Source organism: Egretta garzetta, unplaced genomic scaffold, assembly GCF_000687185.1.
Source record: "Egretta garzetta isolate BGI_Z169 unplaced genomic scaffold, ASM68718v1 scaffold154, whole genome shotgun sequence".
Taxonomy (NCBI): domain Eukaryota; kingdom Metazoa; phylum Chordata; class Aves; order Pelecaniformes; family Ardeidae; genus Egretta; species Egretta garzetta.
The window spans coordinates 388,330-404,465 of record NW_009259600.1 but is presented as its reverse complement, the minus strand read 5'-3'; the positions used below and the strand labels follow the sequence as shown (position 1 = coordinate 404,465).

The following is a 16,136-nucleotide window of genomic DNA, read 5'->3' as shown; positions in this document are numbered from 1 at the left end:
AGAGCTGAAGAAGGAGAAGAAACATCTGCAGCCAAACTAGCAAAAGTGGAGGAAAGGTCATTGCCTGTTTCCAAGTGTGCTGAACCCATAGCTTCATCAGTGAGGAACAATGAAGCAGAACAGCATCAAAAGGAAAATAACATCCTGGACCCAAACACAAATTCTGCATTAGAAGACACAGGTATAAAGCTTATGAGGGAAGGTGGCAAACTAGCAAGTGATAAAACAGACACTAAAATTACTTCTAGTGAAAAGTATGCACCAAAGAAGAGAAAGGAGTTAGATGATTTATCTGAAGATACAGAGGCTCTAGAAATTGTGTTTGGAAGCAGAGACCTAGACTGGGAAGATCAAATGACAGATCATGACCAGGAAGCTCAAGGAAATACACGGAAAAAAAGATGCTTGGAAGCCAAAGGAAGCCAGATTCAGGAAGTGAATGTAAAGCAGAGAGAGGAAAATAAAATATTGGTGAGTTATATTCTTCTCATGTGCCTAATCTTGAAATTTGTGACTGTGTTAGAAGGATGCAGATAGCTTCTTCAAGGATGAGGCTGCCTGCATACAGGAAGTGGCTTTGTAAAATTTGCTTAAACCTCTCAAATCACTCTAAACTAAAAATTGAAATGCTGTGTCTATTACATGTGAACATTGCAGCATTACACCTATCTAAATGTTTTTTCATTCTTCAGGACATTTGTTTCTTTGTGAATTGAGAGCTGCTTGTATTCTGAAAACTTTACTCTCTTCTTTCTTGAAGTACTGTAGGTAGAACAGCAGACAATATGTCCCTGGTCCAAGAAAAACTTCTCATATTGTTTGTTTTTGTGTAAATTATAATGTTGATACTTATACTAAAATAATAATCAATTATATTATCTTTATGTAATGAATTTTCTGAAGAAATCTTTAGTTGACCTCTTCTGTTGAATACCACAGTGGTGTCCGACATCTTTCACGTCAGAATCTCTAGACATCACATGGAAGATGATTAAAATTCCTGTATGAGGCAATTCAAATCACTAATGTCCTCTTAAAAAAAACAAACCCAAATCCCCACAGCTTGTGATTAGTTTTCTTGATTATTTGTCTGTTCTTGTTTTTGCGGATAAGGCAATTTTCTAAGAGAAATTAAGAATATAATGGATCTTCAGTTAACGGTAGCCACTTCATTGAAGAAAAAAAAAAAAAAACCCAAATGCAGATTTGTAGACAAAAATGATGTTGAGAGCTCTAGCAAAGTAGACTTTTAACAACAAAGAGGGGAATAAGAGAGAAGGAACAGGTTCTTTATTTAAAATATATATATTAAAGCTTATTGTCCAGTCAGTTCTTACACAGTGTAGCCATTGTTTAAATTCTGTTATAATAAAGTTTGAATGTATGACTGAGTATCTGGAATTTGCAAATTGCCTTGGATAAGATGAGAATTAGTAATTGTGCATCCTTAGCTCAGACCAGCTCTTGTCTTGGTAATTTACTGGAGCTTGCTTCTGGCACAGGGCGAATTTTGAACTTTGTTACAGTGCTATTTTTTTGTGTTAGTAACAGGCAAGTTTTAAAAGACAAGTAAGTCTTATGACTGTAGAGAATCTTTGTTTCTTGCTCTTTATACTGTCAGAGAGGAGGTACGTTCTGTGGGGTCTAACAGTACTGAGAGACTAAAATGGCTCCTTGGAACAGTCTTTTCAATTTTGGTATGGCCTGGGAAGTTTTGCTGGTTTAACGTCTTGTCAGGATCATGAAGGAAAAAAAAATACTTATATAAAACTAAACTGTTATTTCATCAGCTGAGCACTTAAAGAAATTGCTGACAAAAAGTATTCTAATAGTTTAATTAATAATGACCTATTTTATTCATGTAAATTATATTTCCAGTGGAATAGGAAAGAGATTTCATGATAAAGCTCCACAGGCTTATTTGTTACCTATTTCATAGAACCACAGAATGGCAAGGGTTGGAAGGGGCCTCGGGAGATCATCCAGTCCAACCCTCCTGCTAAAGCAGGCTCACCCAGAGCAGGTTGCACAGGACATCATCTGGGCAGGCTTTGGATATCTCCAGAGAAGGAGACCCCACAAGCCCCCTGGGCAGCCTGTTCCAGTGCTCTATCATTTTCTTTAAGTATAGATATACCTTGTGTATCTGGCAACACAAAGACTGTGAGTAATTGACTGATAATTGACAGGGTGCATAAAGGTGATCTGAGGTTTTTTTTTTTCAACCACTGAAAATAATTTATGAAAGGCAAATCTGGTTTTAAACTACGGGAGGAAAGCAACATGCAGAATACTTTCCTATCCTAGTAATGAAATGTCCATTCTGCACACATGTACACTTAACATATGAAATTGAAAATCTATTTATATTTAAAAAGCTTTTACAGTATTTTCCAGAACCTGGCAGGACTTTAAAGATTGTACACATGGACAATACTTGCTACTGGTATAAGAAAAAAAAAAAGTGAGCAAATAATGGTGACTTTTTCATAAAATAAACCCCAAATTGTTATAGTGTATATAAAATCATATAAATTTAAAAGTACAGTGCATTTTCTTTTCTGTCTAAATATTTATATTGATTTGAAAATGCTTATTCCACTGTAAAGAGCAGAAAACAATTTTATGTGATTAAAGTTTAAAGCATTTAATTTCAGTGTTACATTTTGCATGATTTTTAATCAAATAGGAAGAGGAGGAACCCAGATCTTCAGAAATGAAAAGTGAGATCAAGCAAGAGTCACCAGTCTTGGTAAGAAACCAGTTAATTGTAAGTTTGAACAGCAAACTTTGAAATAGGATCCACAAATACTACGTTCTTAAAAGCAAAATTTTGATGTGTTTTTCTTAATGCTTCTCAGAGTAAAGGAGGTTCTGAAGATTGTACTCCTTAAAATATTCATGTGTAAATTTGAATAGTACAGTCTGAAAAGACAGAGGGAACCATAGTTCATCTACATGCTTTTGTAATGGCATTTGGATGGCTACTTAAGATACTTAAACTACAGAAACCTACTGTAATTGTATTAACCCTTCAATGCCGTTAATACTCATACTGATACTTTTGTTAGGTTACTGCTTAAAGACCAGAGAACGTAATCTCCTTGTCTGCTCTAAGGAGATCACAACTAGAATGGAAGAGATGGACCATTGAGAAATTAAATGTAACATACACTGATTACCAGTAAATAGTGTGCTAACTTTGTTATAGGTGAGATGAACAAAGGAAGGAGAGGAAAATTGTGGGGAATGGCAATGAGGAAGAGAAAAAGCAGACAAGCCTAAATGAAACTGAAATGGAAAGATTCTGAAGTGGTAAAGGAGAGCGTAGGCAGTCAACAAGGGGCAGGATAAAACCTTTTCACATACATGCAGAAAACAGTCCAAGAAGAGGGAATGCTGTGCAGGGTCAGCTCAAATTAGGGGACTTTTAGTTTATACTTTGCTATAAATCAACTGTACTTCATCTGGGCTGGAGCTGTCCCTGAAGATAGTTTAACATTGCTTGTGAACTTGTCCTGCACCCAGACTCCCTTTTTAATCTGCAACTGTCTAGCCCCAAGCAGCAAATTGTGCTTGCAAACTTGCTGACATTTGAGCATTCTCATGTACAAGAAAGTTGCTTCATGGATTGGATCCAGCTTACAGTCCTGAAGTTGGCCTAAATGGTAAATCTGTAGGCTAGAATTGAGCTGAAGGCATTCAACTTTGTCTTCCTTGGAGTTAGCTGGCATTTCCATTAGAGTAAGCATACTTGATTAAATTAGTTCAGATAAGAGGCAGGGTGGAGGGGAGGAGAGAAGTAATTCTAAGGCATTAGCTAAATTGGAAAAAAAAAAAAATTTTTTTTTTTTTACTTGAAGCTTTAACATGAAGTAAAATCCTAGTTTACACTGACTTCATTATTATTACTGCAGTTCTTAATGATCCTGTCTTTTCAACAGATGTAAATATGAGAGAAATAAATTTACTGAGCTCCTAGCTCTATTGGCAGTATATAAGGAGGCAAAGAAGTACATCCATCTTCTTGGCTTCTAGCACTGCTGCTGCTTCCCCTCGCCCTTTCGTAATCCTAACTTTTGCCTCAGCTGTGCTCATGATAATTTCTTTCTCTAAAGTTTATACTGTTAGATATGCTGTATGTCTGTTTATACACTTGAAGCGCTCCTTCCTTTTTCTTCCCACATAAGAACCATGACAAACATCAAGATGACTCCAGCAATCTTCCTAGCAGACTTCTGTTGACTGAGTTTAGATCGTTGGTTGTCAGCCATCCAAGACAGAACAGTCAGCTTACTGGAAATACCAGCTACAGGGGAAAGAAAAATTTCAAAATGTTCAAAAAGGTTTGTGTGTATTTGAAATGGTCACAAGATGGCACTGTTTAAAAATACTAAAAGTATTGCCTTAAGGTTGTAGAAATGTGTCATGAAAGATTTTTTTTTTTAATTGATAGTAACTACAGAAAGAAACAATTTAAATACCATATTATACTCTTAACAAACATTTTGCTAATTGATTAGATAAGTGCTAGGCTGACAAAGGCTTACCTCATGCTAGATTATTTAGATACTTTTACTCTCTATTGCAAGTTGTTACTTGGAATAAGTCAATAAGTGATGCCTACAATAACTTCCGGTTGTACCTTCAAAAGCTACCAATTTGACGTCTCCAAAAACCTAAGTATAGCCCATATGCTGATTCAGAATCTTGCATTTTATCTAATAAATCTTCGGTTTCTAAATAAAACTAAATCTACTATCTTGCAAAAGTAAGATTATTGCTTGCTTGGGCCCTGAAAATAATTTCAAGATTCTTAGTGTTCAATTTTAAAATACCACTTCAGCTCATTTTAAAATTTTTATATATATATATATGGCATAAGATTACTAGAAATTACATTTCAGTAAAATATTATGTAGAGAATGAGAGTCATGTAATGGAGCTTCCAGCTTTCTGGGAGTATGCTCTCATTTTTAGATAATTTTTTTAATTTCTCATAGTATTTTCTTCTCCACTGTTTTGTAATAGATTCTTATACATTCTGATGATAAAATAAACACTTTTTTCACTTCAATCTCTTTTAAATATGATCGCTTGATAAATGTTATTCAAAGAAAGACTCACTGACTTCCTTTTGTGATAGCTGAATAGACTTTCTGAGTTTGTTAAAATGGACCTTTTACTTGCATTGTCCTTGCCTTGTATTTTAACTCTAAGAATTTATTGTCTGACAGGTAGCTTATCCAGGGGCAGGACAACTTCCATACATTATCGGAGGATCAGATTTGATTGCTCACCACTCTAAAAAGAATTCAGAGCTAGAAGACTGGTTAAAGCAAGAAATGGAGGTAAGGAATTCTTTCTCAAAGATGAACAAACAAAAACTTGACTTATGTTAAGTGGTCATACCAACCCGTGGTCATTTTCTGACTTCAAATACTTCAGGATTGTATTTTTGAAATAAAACCTCAGCCAATTAGCTGTCCACACATGCTCATAGGAACATATACATTAGGAAAGTTACCTGAATTCAGAGGTCAGTGGTAAGGCTCATTTTTTTGCTGATTATTTGAATTCATTTTTTATGCAACATTCATGTAATTGGAAAAACTGATTTAAACAAAATCAATAACCTAAAAGAATATTTTTTTTATAAGCAAAAGAAGCATTATGGAAGCTTGTGACTTCTAAAAATGCGACAGAGAACAGGGAAGAACTTCTATATGGTAGTCTGTGTTCAAATTGTTACACAGTACAATTGATATTCTACTCTTGAACAGAACAGAAAATACCCAAGTAAAATTCTGTTGTGGTAGACTGAAGAGATATAGTAAGAATAAATTCAGTATTTTTTCTTTTCTAAAACTCTTCACCCTTGTATGTAGAAGTTTTTAAAAATACTATATTTTATCATAGCTGTTCTCTAGCACTTTCATTTTCCAGTAGTTTTTTTAAAAATACTTGGTGATGAGCCATATTCTGTTTCCACAGCCTATTTTTTGATTATATCTTTTGTTTTTTGTTTTTTTTTGTCCCTGGGTATAGGTAATGTAAATTAAAATTCCCTTTACGTACCAATAAGATAAAAATGTGCCTGTTTCTATAATGATGCTTAGAAACCAAAAAAACCATATTTCTGACCAAAAGTGGTACATTGCACAAACTAATCCATTCCATTAATTGGTAGCAGTAGCCAAACTAGAGTAGTGCAATATATCTAATGTGAATATGCACTGAATGGAGTACTTAGAGAAAATTTATTTCTTCATGAAAAACTGTGTTAGTGCAGTGATACATTGTTCTTCTAATTGTTCCTTAGCTTCACCCTTAACATCAAATATTGAATTAACTTATTTTCTCAGGAACAAAACCGACATGCAAGAGAAGAATCACTGGCTGATGATCTCTTTAGGTAAGAGTTTTATGTTTATACTTAAAAAATCTGTATAATTTGCATCACATTTTTTTTTTTTTTTTTTTTTTTTTGAGAAATTCCAATTTTGTAAAAGACTTCTTTGACTATTCTTTTGAAAATTCCATGTATTCCCATATATGGAATACACTCCAAATGACTCTTCAACTTCTCTCAAGTTTCTTTATATCTTAAATTTTCAGTTTAATTCAGACTTGCTACAATTTTTTAATAAGAACATTCTCAAACAAAAATGTTGCTGTTTCCTGTCTCATATGCACAAGCTTGATTGTTCACAAAGGCTGGAAGAAATTCTAGGGTCAGGCTTTCTGCCATTAGTGGTTCCTAGAGCCTAATGAAGTGTTTTGATCTTACAATTAAGTCAGTCATCTGAACTTCCAAGAGAAAGTATAGGGGTCTGCCACTTTTTTATTCTGGCTGTGGCACTTGTCTGTCCCTGTGCAGAGTCCCTTGAGGGGGAGGTAAAGAAACAGAATACTAATTCTGTGAAAAAGTCATTGGCAGGACTGCTTGCTTGCTTTCTTTTCTTTTTTTTTTTTTTAATCTTTGAAGTAATAATATCCAGAGACTAAAACAAATATTAAAAAAACCCTAAGTAAGTCCTTCAGTGTGGCCCCTCTTTGTCCCTTATCTTTGAGACGTTAAGCTGCTTTCAAACCCATTCACAGTGAAAGAGCTCCGACCTTTTCTTACTTGTTAGGATCTCCCTGAATGCCTTACCCTCTTTGCAGTTTTTGGACTGAGGAGAGGAGGCATTTTTACACCAATCATTCTGTGCTCCTGACAGTGGTGTAGAGTCATTGATTCTGTCTTAATCAGTGCTTGTCAAAGGAGTTTGAGAGATTTCTTCGGTAGGTCCAGGTTCACCGTAGCTATTTGCTATTGCTTTTTGCCATAACTCACTACATTTGCGTCTAAAATACAGTCTCTTTCTCTTTTGAAAGAGGCAGTCATCTTATTCAGTTGATTGCCTGTCCCAGTTACTTACAACTGTAACCCTAATTTAATGATTTATAACCACTTTCTAATTAAAAAAAGTTCTAAGCCAAATTTAGCATTTTATCTGGTTTTTACATCTATAATACAGCCTTTAAATATATGTCAATTACGAAGGCATTTTTGTAAAAACATGGTGCAGCTTGATTGCTGTGCTGGAATATTAACTGGTCCAAAATATCTTGATTAATTTTAGCCTTTCAAAACACAGCAGTGGAAGCTTAGATAATTTGTGTGCATTCATGCTTAGAAAAGCTCAACTCCAATTTATTTAGGATAGTTGTACTTACAGAAGTTTCCACGGTCAGAAATAGTAAAACATGCAATTTATTGTTCAGCAGCTTGTAACCTACTTCTAATTTGGTCCTTAATCCTGAGTGTAACTACTCAGTATAATGCTAATGGCAACAGCTGCATTTTCCCATGAAGAATGCATTTGAACATGCCATTAGAAAACATTGCGCAGTGCCCAAGGTAAAGATGAGAGAGAAAGAAAAGCTCTACCCTCAGCTGCTGCTGAGTACATACTGAGGTAGGGGAGGAAGGGAAAGCCGTATCACACAATCTGCCAAGACTACAGATAAATGGATTATGTTCCGTAATAGCACTTTGTATCCTTCACTCCCTGTTCCCAGCAAGGTCTTTTGTTTCTTTGTGCATTCACTCAGAGTAGTGGAATCTCTGTAGTCCTTTTTCTATTTCAGGCCACGGGCACTGTAGTTTCCTTTCTGTGATAATGTTGTTTGATTTCTTTCCATCTGGAAAACATCATCCCGGCTTCATTTAACATGGAAAATGGCTGGAGGTGAGGTGGGAGAGATTACAAAAAAAAGGTTCATGACTGTCAGTGCCAGCATATCCATAGACAGTCACAGATGGGGTTGAAGCTGTTGGTGTCCTGAGGGCAGGTATCCTTCCCCCCCTCTCCTTCCCACCCCCACCCCCCAGAATAGGATTTGGTGTCCAGGACATACTTAGATGTTAGAACTGATGTGTTACAATGCTACAGCAATAAACTCAAAGCAATGCTTTGAGATTTAATATAAGGATCTCATTTTGTTTAGCAAAGATTTCATTATTTTCTTAGTTTTTATGTGAAGAAACAATCAACCACTGTTTGACTTCTTACCTGCCACGCATTTGACTGACACTAAAAATTGTGCATTTGTGTAGAAAAATGTATATGGTGAAGAAGGATGATTTGTCCAAGTCACTGTCAAAGAAACATGATACTGTATATCAGCATTTGTAAGAGCCCTTCAGAAAATCTTACTGCTTGCGCTGTTAATTAATAGTTAATAATAGAACATTTCTTTCAAAGGGTGCGCATTTCATTTTTGCCAGTTCGAGCTGTATGGCAACAGCAGTGACTTACAATACCTTTCTAGTTATGTGGTGATGTAATTTGGCTCACAAGTTGTCACATTTTCCTGACTAAGCAAAAAAAGTCTTTGGTGAATGAGAACAGAATTAGTGGAAGTAAAACTGCCTGATCATTCAGTTGTGTCCAGAAGTTAATCATGCATGAATACAAAACACATCAAAATTTCAAAGAAGTGACACAGGATTTTGGGAGATGAATCGCAAATGGAGAGGAAGAGAAGGCCAAGGGATAGCAATGTCAAGCAGAGGCAAGCTATAAGCATACTGCAGTAAATCAGGTAACTATTTAGTGAATGCAGAAAGTAAATATAAATTACTAAAAGTCAGTCAGATCCCATGTAAAGGGGAAGGTAAGGCAAGGAACTGCTTTATGTGGGAGTAGGAAGCAGCAGAAGGGCTTTGAATGAGTTGTGGCCAAATGCTGTACATTGCTGTGAATATACAGTCCCCCTTTCCCCTCCCTCCTTTTTTTTTTTTTTTTTTTTTTTTTTTTTTAAGTGAGGAACTTAATGTTGGGACATAAAAGACTTGGAGAAGCTTGTTCATGCATCGGATTTAAAGATTTTAAGTAGCTAGGAAGTCAGTGAAAATTCCAGTAAAGGTTATCTCTGGTTCATGCACAGGTTCTAGCTTCTGCATCCTTCAGCCAAACTGTAGCGACTGTTGTTATAGAAGTGCAGTCAGGGAAACGACTGAACACTGACCAATCCCATTGTAATGAATATATAATCACAGAATAAAGCTATTTACATCACATTGTTAACTTTGAATATCATTAAGCTTTACTTACTTATGCCAAATTTTCTTTCTTGTTGCAGATACGATCCTAATGTGAAAAGGAGAAGATAAATTGTGACCTGAATTTACAGTGATTCTCTAGCAAAATCTGCTCTCTGTTCCTTAGGTTTGCTGGTTGCTTGTATCCCTATGTATGACCATTTGAGCTATCTGTTATTATAAGACTTGTTTTTAAGTCTTGCTTTTATTAAAGAAAAAATTTTCTTTCACTACTTGGTACTTAGGGATTGTGTGTTTTCAAAACCTTAACATTATTTGCTTCAGAGTAATGCTCAGTAAAATACAATAGATACTTAGGATTTCATTTTAGGCTGTTTATTTCTAATGTTTGTATGTTGGTACTATTTTGGGAAAAAAGGAAGTTAGTATCAGGTTTTTTTTCTTTTCAGAAAGGCTTTGTTAATTAGATTTTTGTATATTATCAATTTAGTCTTGAGGTGGAGGTTCCTGAAGACTTCATAAGTAGGTTAGACCAAACAAAAAGTATTTAACATAGATAAGGTCAAGCTTTTTCCTGTTTTTGAAGTTGGTGACATCAAATTATTTGTAGCCAGCCACCAATTTTCTGTGATGACGGATTTGAAACAAATGTTTAAATTCTAAAATTCAGTGATTTCTGCCCTATTATTTCTTCAAATCTTCAGTATTTGTTTCAACAGCCTACAGACTAGAAACACTCTTACAAGCTCAGAAGAAGATACAAAAAAATTTTGCAGCAGCAACAAGCAGTTTAATTTTGGTTTCTTGGGAAGGGAGAGGGAGGCAAGTGCAGTTTCTTTTTCTGCATGTTTCCTTTCCTTTGCAAATAGGAGAGAGCTGTGTTTGAAAATAGCTGTTTAAGAACATGGAATATGGAAAGCCCGAAAGCTGCATGATGAGAACCATCAGATTGTGAGAGTCTGTGTACTTTCCTGTAGTATTAAATAAGAAATAACCTTGTACATTCCCCAGAAGTGTAAATTCTGATATCATGATGTCTCATATCCTGTAATTTGTTTTTATTCGTAGTAAGACTCAAGTTAGAGGGGGAGAAGATGGAATTTGATAGTTTCCAGGAGTCAAGGGGGAGGGGGGGTTGAACACCCCAAAAAGAAGACTTAAAACTGGTTGGGGGATGGGAGGAGTTCCCCTAGAAAATAAAAAAAAGAACACCTTGAAAGCTCCAGATCAGGGAGTGGCAGAGAAGCCAAATGAATCCCCTTGCTGTTGGAAATAATGTCCATTATCCAGGCCTTCACTTTTTTCAGTTGCTGTTAAAAAAAAAAAAAAACACTTGCCCTTCAAAATAATTCCATTTGTCTATATCAGCAGTGAAACCTGCGAAACAGCTACCCATTTTTGGGTTAGGCGAGCTCATCTGAGAATTTAGAATTTGAAGGATTCCCCTGGAGGTACAGTGAGAAAAGCCTTCCAGATCTTCTGCTCTGCTATATGAAGCCATCGCATACAGGTGAAGATGGACAGTAGCTCCATCGCATCCTGTTCCAAGAGGCAGGATGGTAGGATCTCCTTCCTTATGTGAGGAAGTAATTTGGTTGATGTGATTGAATTTAAGTACTCGGTAAGAAAAGCTACTTCCTCAGGCGAGAGCTCAGAACGTGCAAGCAAGATGCGCTGAGCTGTTTCAAGCTGCTCTGATGCGTATCAGGTTTGAAGAACAGCATCCTGAGATCTGTCTTTATCAAGATAGCAGATAACGCTGAAGTCAGCACGGTTGCATGGTTTCAGAAAATATTTGGTCTTCAAAAACCAGTCTTTGGTCTATTTTGGCATCTTCTTGATCACTTGGTCGGGGCTGTCCAGAGTGATGCACAAAGTGCAAGACCCAGTACCTCCAAGTTCAGCAATAGCCATGAAAGTGTTTTGGTGTTGCAACTTGCATCAAGGCACATCAAATCTTGTCCACCCAAATACTTCTAAAAAGACTGTTCTTCAGCAGTTGAAGTATTTCCTGGAGGAGATGTACTGACAGCTGTTCACTATTTCCGTGGTCACAATGAGAATTTCCAGGTTTTCCTGTTGAAGACCCACTGGTCCAACAGGGCACCTCCTCTAGACTGTTGAGGATGACCTTTTTGATTGTTCTTACTAAATTCAAGCAAATAGCTTGGATAACAGAGTATCAGTGGACAAGATCCTTCAGAAAGGTTGTGTTTACAGTTGTAAAAAACAAAACTTGTCATTTCATCCTAGAAATTCTTAAAAGATGTAATGTGCAGGGGGCCTTCTACAAGGAAATAAAGATTTAAGTCCTTTGGTGCTCATAGTGCAGTCTTCTAGGGTTCAAGCAATCCTGGTAGCATATCTGAAACCACTCTTCAGTTCTACAACAGTAGAATTTAGTGGCTTTGATACTTTTTTTTTTTTTTTTTTTAGTTACTTAGTGTCCTAGGACTGATAGACTCACCCCCCATGTGACTGGGGGAGCACCCATAGACAAACACTTGGGAGATTTCTGTATAGATCTTGTTTGAGGTGTCTTTTCTGTATTAACACTTGCAACAGCATATTTTTTGCAGTCTTTTCACAGGCAGCTGTGTGCTCTCGAGAGAGGAGGGCATTGTATGGCACAGGTAGGATCAGCGCTTGGCTGAAGGTACTCCCAGTGTTTGTTCCTAGTTTGGGTCCAACTTGAGGGAGCCAAATAAGTGATGCTTTGGTTTCTTAATTCAGGTGCATCTGCTGTCTGGTTGATGAGAAGCCTGTAGATCAGTGAACCTGAGCCTTTTGCTATTTTAACATGAAGTTATGCTTGCATTAAAAGAGAAGCTAAGACATCTAAACCTCTACCCCTTACCCATGGCTTGAATTGTAATTCCAAATTCATGTAACAAATCCAATTCATAATACTGAAACTTTTCTTCCATCCTGGCATGATTGTGTGATGATTTTCAGCTCCAGGCATTAGATGAAACATGTTTGTTGGCTTACTGGTTTGGGCCTTCTGTTACGGAAGTTTCTGAGGTAGATGATGATAAAGAATGCGATTACATGATAAATTGGGTTTGTGTGGCAAGGTTGTGGTAGTGGGGGAGGCTACAGGGGTGGCTTCTGTGAGAAGCTGCTGGAAGCTTCCCCTTGTGTCCATTAGAGCCAAGGCCAGCTGGCTCCAAGACGGACCCACTGCTGGCCAAGGCCGAGCCCATCAGCGACAGTGGCAGCGCCTCTGGAATAATGTATTTAAGGAGGGGTTAAAAAAAAAACCTGTGGAACAGCAGCCAGAGAGAGGAGTGAGAATCCGTGAGAGGGGCAGCCTCACAGCCCCCCAGGCCAGTGCAGCAGGAGGGGCTCCAGGCGCCAGAGCAGAGATTCCCCTTGCAGCCCTGCAGAGGGGAAGAAGTCCTGCCTGGGGAGGAAGGAGCGGCAGGGACAGCGTGGGATGGACGGACCCCAACCCCCATTCCCTGTCCCCCTCCACTACTGGTGGAGAGGAGGCAGAAGTGTTGGAAGAGAAGTTGAGCCTGGGGAAAAAGAATGGCTGAGGGAAAGTGGTTTTAGATTTTATCCTATTTCTCAGTATCCTACTGTGATTAACTGGCAATAAATTAAATTAATTTCCCCAAGTCAAGTCTGTTTTTCCTGTGATGGTAATTGGTGAATGATCTTCCTGTCCTTATCCTGACCCAGGAGCCTGTATTTCTCTTTTCTCTCTCCTGTTCAGCTGAGGAGGGGAGTGATGGAGCGGCTTTGGTGGGCACCTGGCATCCAGCCAAGGTCAACCCACCACACATGTTCCAAGTCTTGGGAGCCTGAACATCCAATAAATTACATCAGTATTTGCCTTACCCCTGATCTATGACATTTACTTAACCTGATGTTTATTTTATAAAACATACTGCTGTGGCCCAACCCCAGTAGGCAGCTAAGCCCCCTGCAGCTGTTTACTTGCTCCCCCTGCAACAGGATGGGGGAGAATCAGAACGGTTAAAGTGGAAAAACATATGGGTTGAGAGAGGCAGCTTTACAGGTAATGTGAAAGCTGTGAGCATGAGTGATGAACTTTGCATTCTGCACTTCAGCACTATTGCTGCATGCTCCATTTTCCTTCTGCGGGGCTTGTGCCCTGTGGTGCCAACATCCAGTTTGCCAGTTTTCTGAGAGAATTTCTGTGGTGTTGATTTTCTTTAGAAGGTTTAAATAAAGTTCAGTAACTCAGACACGACATCTAAGGTTTCTTTCATCTGCCTCAAACCACAGTCTGCAAAGCGTGCCCACCTTTTTGACAAAATGCTGCTCTTCACAAAAATAAATCTAAGCAGAAGCTTATCTTCAGAGCTTGTTTCTTGCATTTTTCTGTGTAACGCAAAGTCTGTTCGAGGGTTTGTTAGGATTGCTTTTTTAGAGCATGCACTATCTTTGTTCACACTGCTTACAGGAAGGAGATGCACACAAGACGTAAACTAAATAGACTTTTTATTAGCAAGGCTTTTAAAGTACAGTCTTGCATTCAGCAGCTTAGCTGAACAGTTTCAAGCAGATTGAATTACTTCATGCACCACTCAAACAAGGAGGATGGGTGCTGTATCCCTGCGGGAACAACATGCTTAATTTCCAGTTTAACTCGGTGTTTTCAGCTGACTTCCCATCTTTCCTGCATCAGGTGGGAAAGACACTGCCTTTTTTTGGCAAGACAACCAAGCTCCTCTCACTGTTGAAGTTGCTTTTCTATTTCTGCTTGTTCACATATGTGAATCCCCCTTTTCCTCCTGCCCTTTTCCTCCCCGGTTTCGCCCAGCGAGTTGGGGCTGGGGCAGCGGGGCTGGCCTCCCCTGTGCCATCGCACCAGTTCCTCTATTCCGAACGCGCGTTTGCAGTCGGCTGCGGTTTCTTCCCTCCACCCACCTCCCCGTCGACTTCCTCCCGCCCACTAAGCCCCCTTCATTACCTCCCTGCCCGATGTGCCCACGAGGCTCTATTCCACGTGCTTACCATCAAACCTCGGTTCCTAACCGATACGCCAGCTGAAGTCTCTGCTACAGACCTGCCGCCAACCCGCTCCTAATACCGGTTGTTTTGTACAGGCGTTTTCTCAGCCCTGACTCTTACCCTGCCTTCTTCCCTCCTCCCATGCAACTAGCCCTTCTCTTGCGCTGTTCCACTTCTTTAATCTGTCCATGGTCACATGCAGCCACATTTGGTGTTTGACTCGCAAATCAGCTACTTCCGACTCTGTTCTGGTTGTTCCGGTATCTCCCTAGAACTGAAACCAAACGCAGCAAAGCCTGAACTGTCTTCCTTACAGTTACTCATCGCGCTTCCTCTTACAACATTTTGCTAACCACCACCACCACATTCCAGTGAGAGAGTTATAAAGATGCTAGACAAAAATCAGATCTCCCCAACTCAGAAATTCCCCTGCCCTTTGCTTTGGCACTCTGCACGTGCTGCTCTGCCCCAGCTTTGACTATCCCAACCTCTCGCAAGCACTGGCTCCAGCACCAGGTCCATGCAAACCAACACCTTCTCCCTCTTCCTGAACACTACAGCTCTCTGAATGCCTCTTCCTCCTTGTAGTCTGTTTTTACCTCTGACTTAGGCATTCCCTATGTCTCCAACCCAAAATAATTGGCCTCTAGGTGAGGCCTCTAGGCCTGTTTTTATGTTACTCCTTTTGCCTTCCCTCTGTCATCAGTTTTCACACACGAAGATAAACCAAGCCTAGCATGCGAACCTCAGGTGGGTTTATCCTCTAATCAAAGCTGAGGTTTTGCGCATAAGTTGCTTGCAGCTCAGAAGGAAAAGGCAGATGTTCTGTACACATTTACTTTGCTCATCAAAAAAATTTTTGGGGGGGGAGGGGGTATGTCCCAAGCATACCCCAGCAAAAGCAGAAATAACCGACACATGGAAATGACAGTTGCACGCTATCTCCAAGGCTGGGTGTAATTGGGCGGGTGAACAAAAATATAGGTAAGATGAACATAAGGCTCTACCTCATTTAGATCCGGAATTCCACACCCAGCATACCAGACCTAACAGAGGAATGGGCAAGAGCAGAGTAACGGCTTTCCAAACTGTGCCAGGCAGGTGTAAGGCAGCAGGATTAGGTCTGAACAGCAGTAACGCAGTGTTCGCACAGAAGCTGGCCCTGGAGTCCAAACTGGTGAAAAATGAACCACCTCCCTTTCCTCAGGGTATCCCCTGGAACTGTATCACCTCTATCACCTTGTCTCTACCTTTAGATTTGTGGACAAAGTATTTTTTATTCATGTACCGGTAAAAATGCCAGGATTCCATAATATTTTGTGAATACATGACAAACCTAGTTGTTAATTTTCTTTACACTGGCATGTAAGTCTACAGAGGGTGTCCAGGAACATGAAGCTGAATTTTGGTTTATTAAAGTGTCTGCTGTAGGCAATGTAGGCTGACGCTTGCACATTGCCAGTGATGCCAGAATAAAGAGACAGAGGAAGAAAATGCAAATTAAGTTAACTCAGTCTCCACAACAAGTAATTTCAAAAGGGTAGGAGAACTAAGAATAGGAAATACATTTTCTTCCTGGTTTTGATGATTACTGATG

The 16,136-nt window shown here is 38.8% G+C and overlaps 1 protein-coding gene across 1 annotated transcript in view; it reads left to right on the top strand.

The window, feature by feature from the left end:
- Window positions 1-10,375, top strand: part of NBN (nibrin) — a gene marked incomplete at its 5' end in the record, with an annotated part of 25,902 nt that extends 15,527 nt beyond the window's left edge. Inside the window, 6 exons of the mRNA XM_035893900.1 lie at window positions 3-471; window positions 2,690-2,752; window positions 4,191-4,346; window positions 5,238-5,351; window positions 6,366-6,415; window positions 9,634-10,375. Coding sequence (XP_035749793.1) covers window positions 3-471; window positions 2,690-2,752; window positions 4,191-4,346; window positions 5,238-5,351; window positions 6,366-6,415; window positions 9,634-9,664 — 883 coding nt within the window. The remainder of the gene's footprint in view (window positions 1-2; window positions 472-2,689; window positions 2,753-4,190; window positions 4,347-5,237; window positions 5,352-6,365; window positions 6,416-9,633) is intronic.
- Window positions 10,376-16,136: the final 5,761 nt, after the last annotated feature.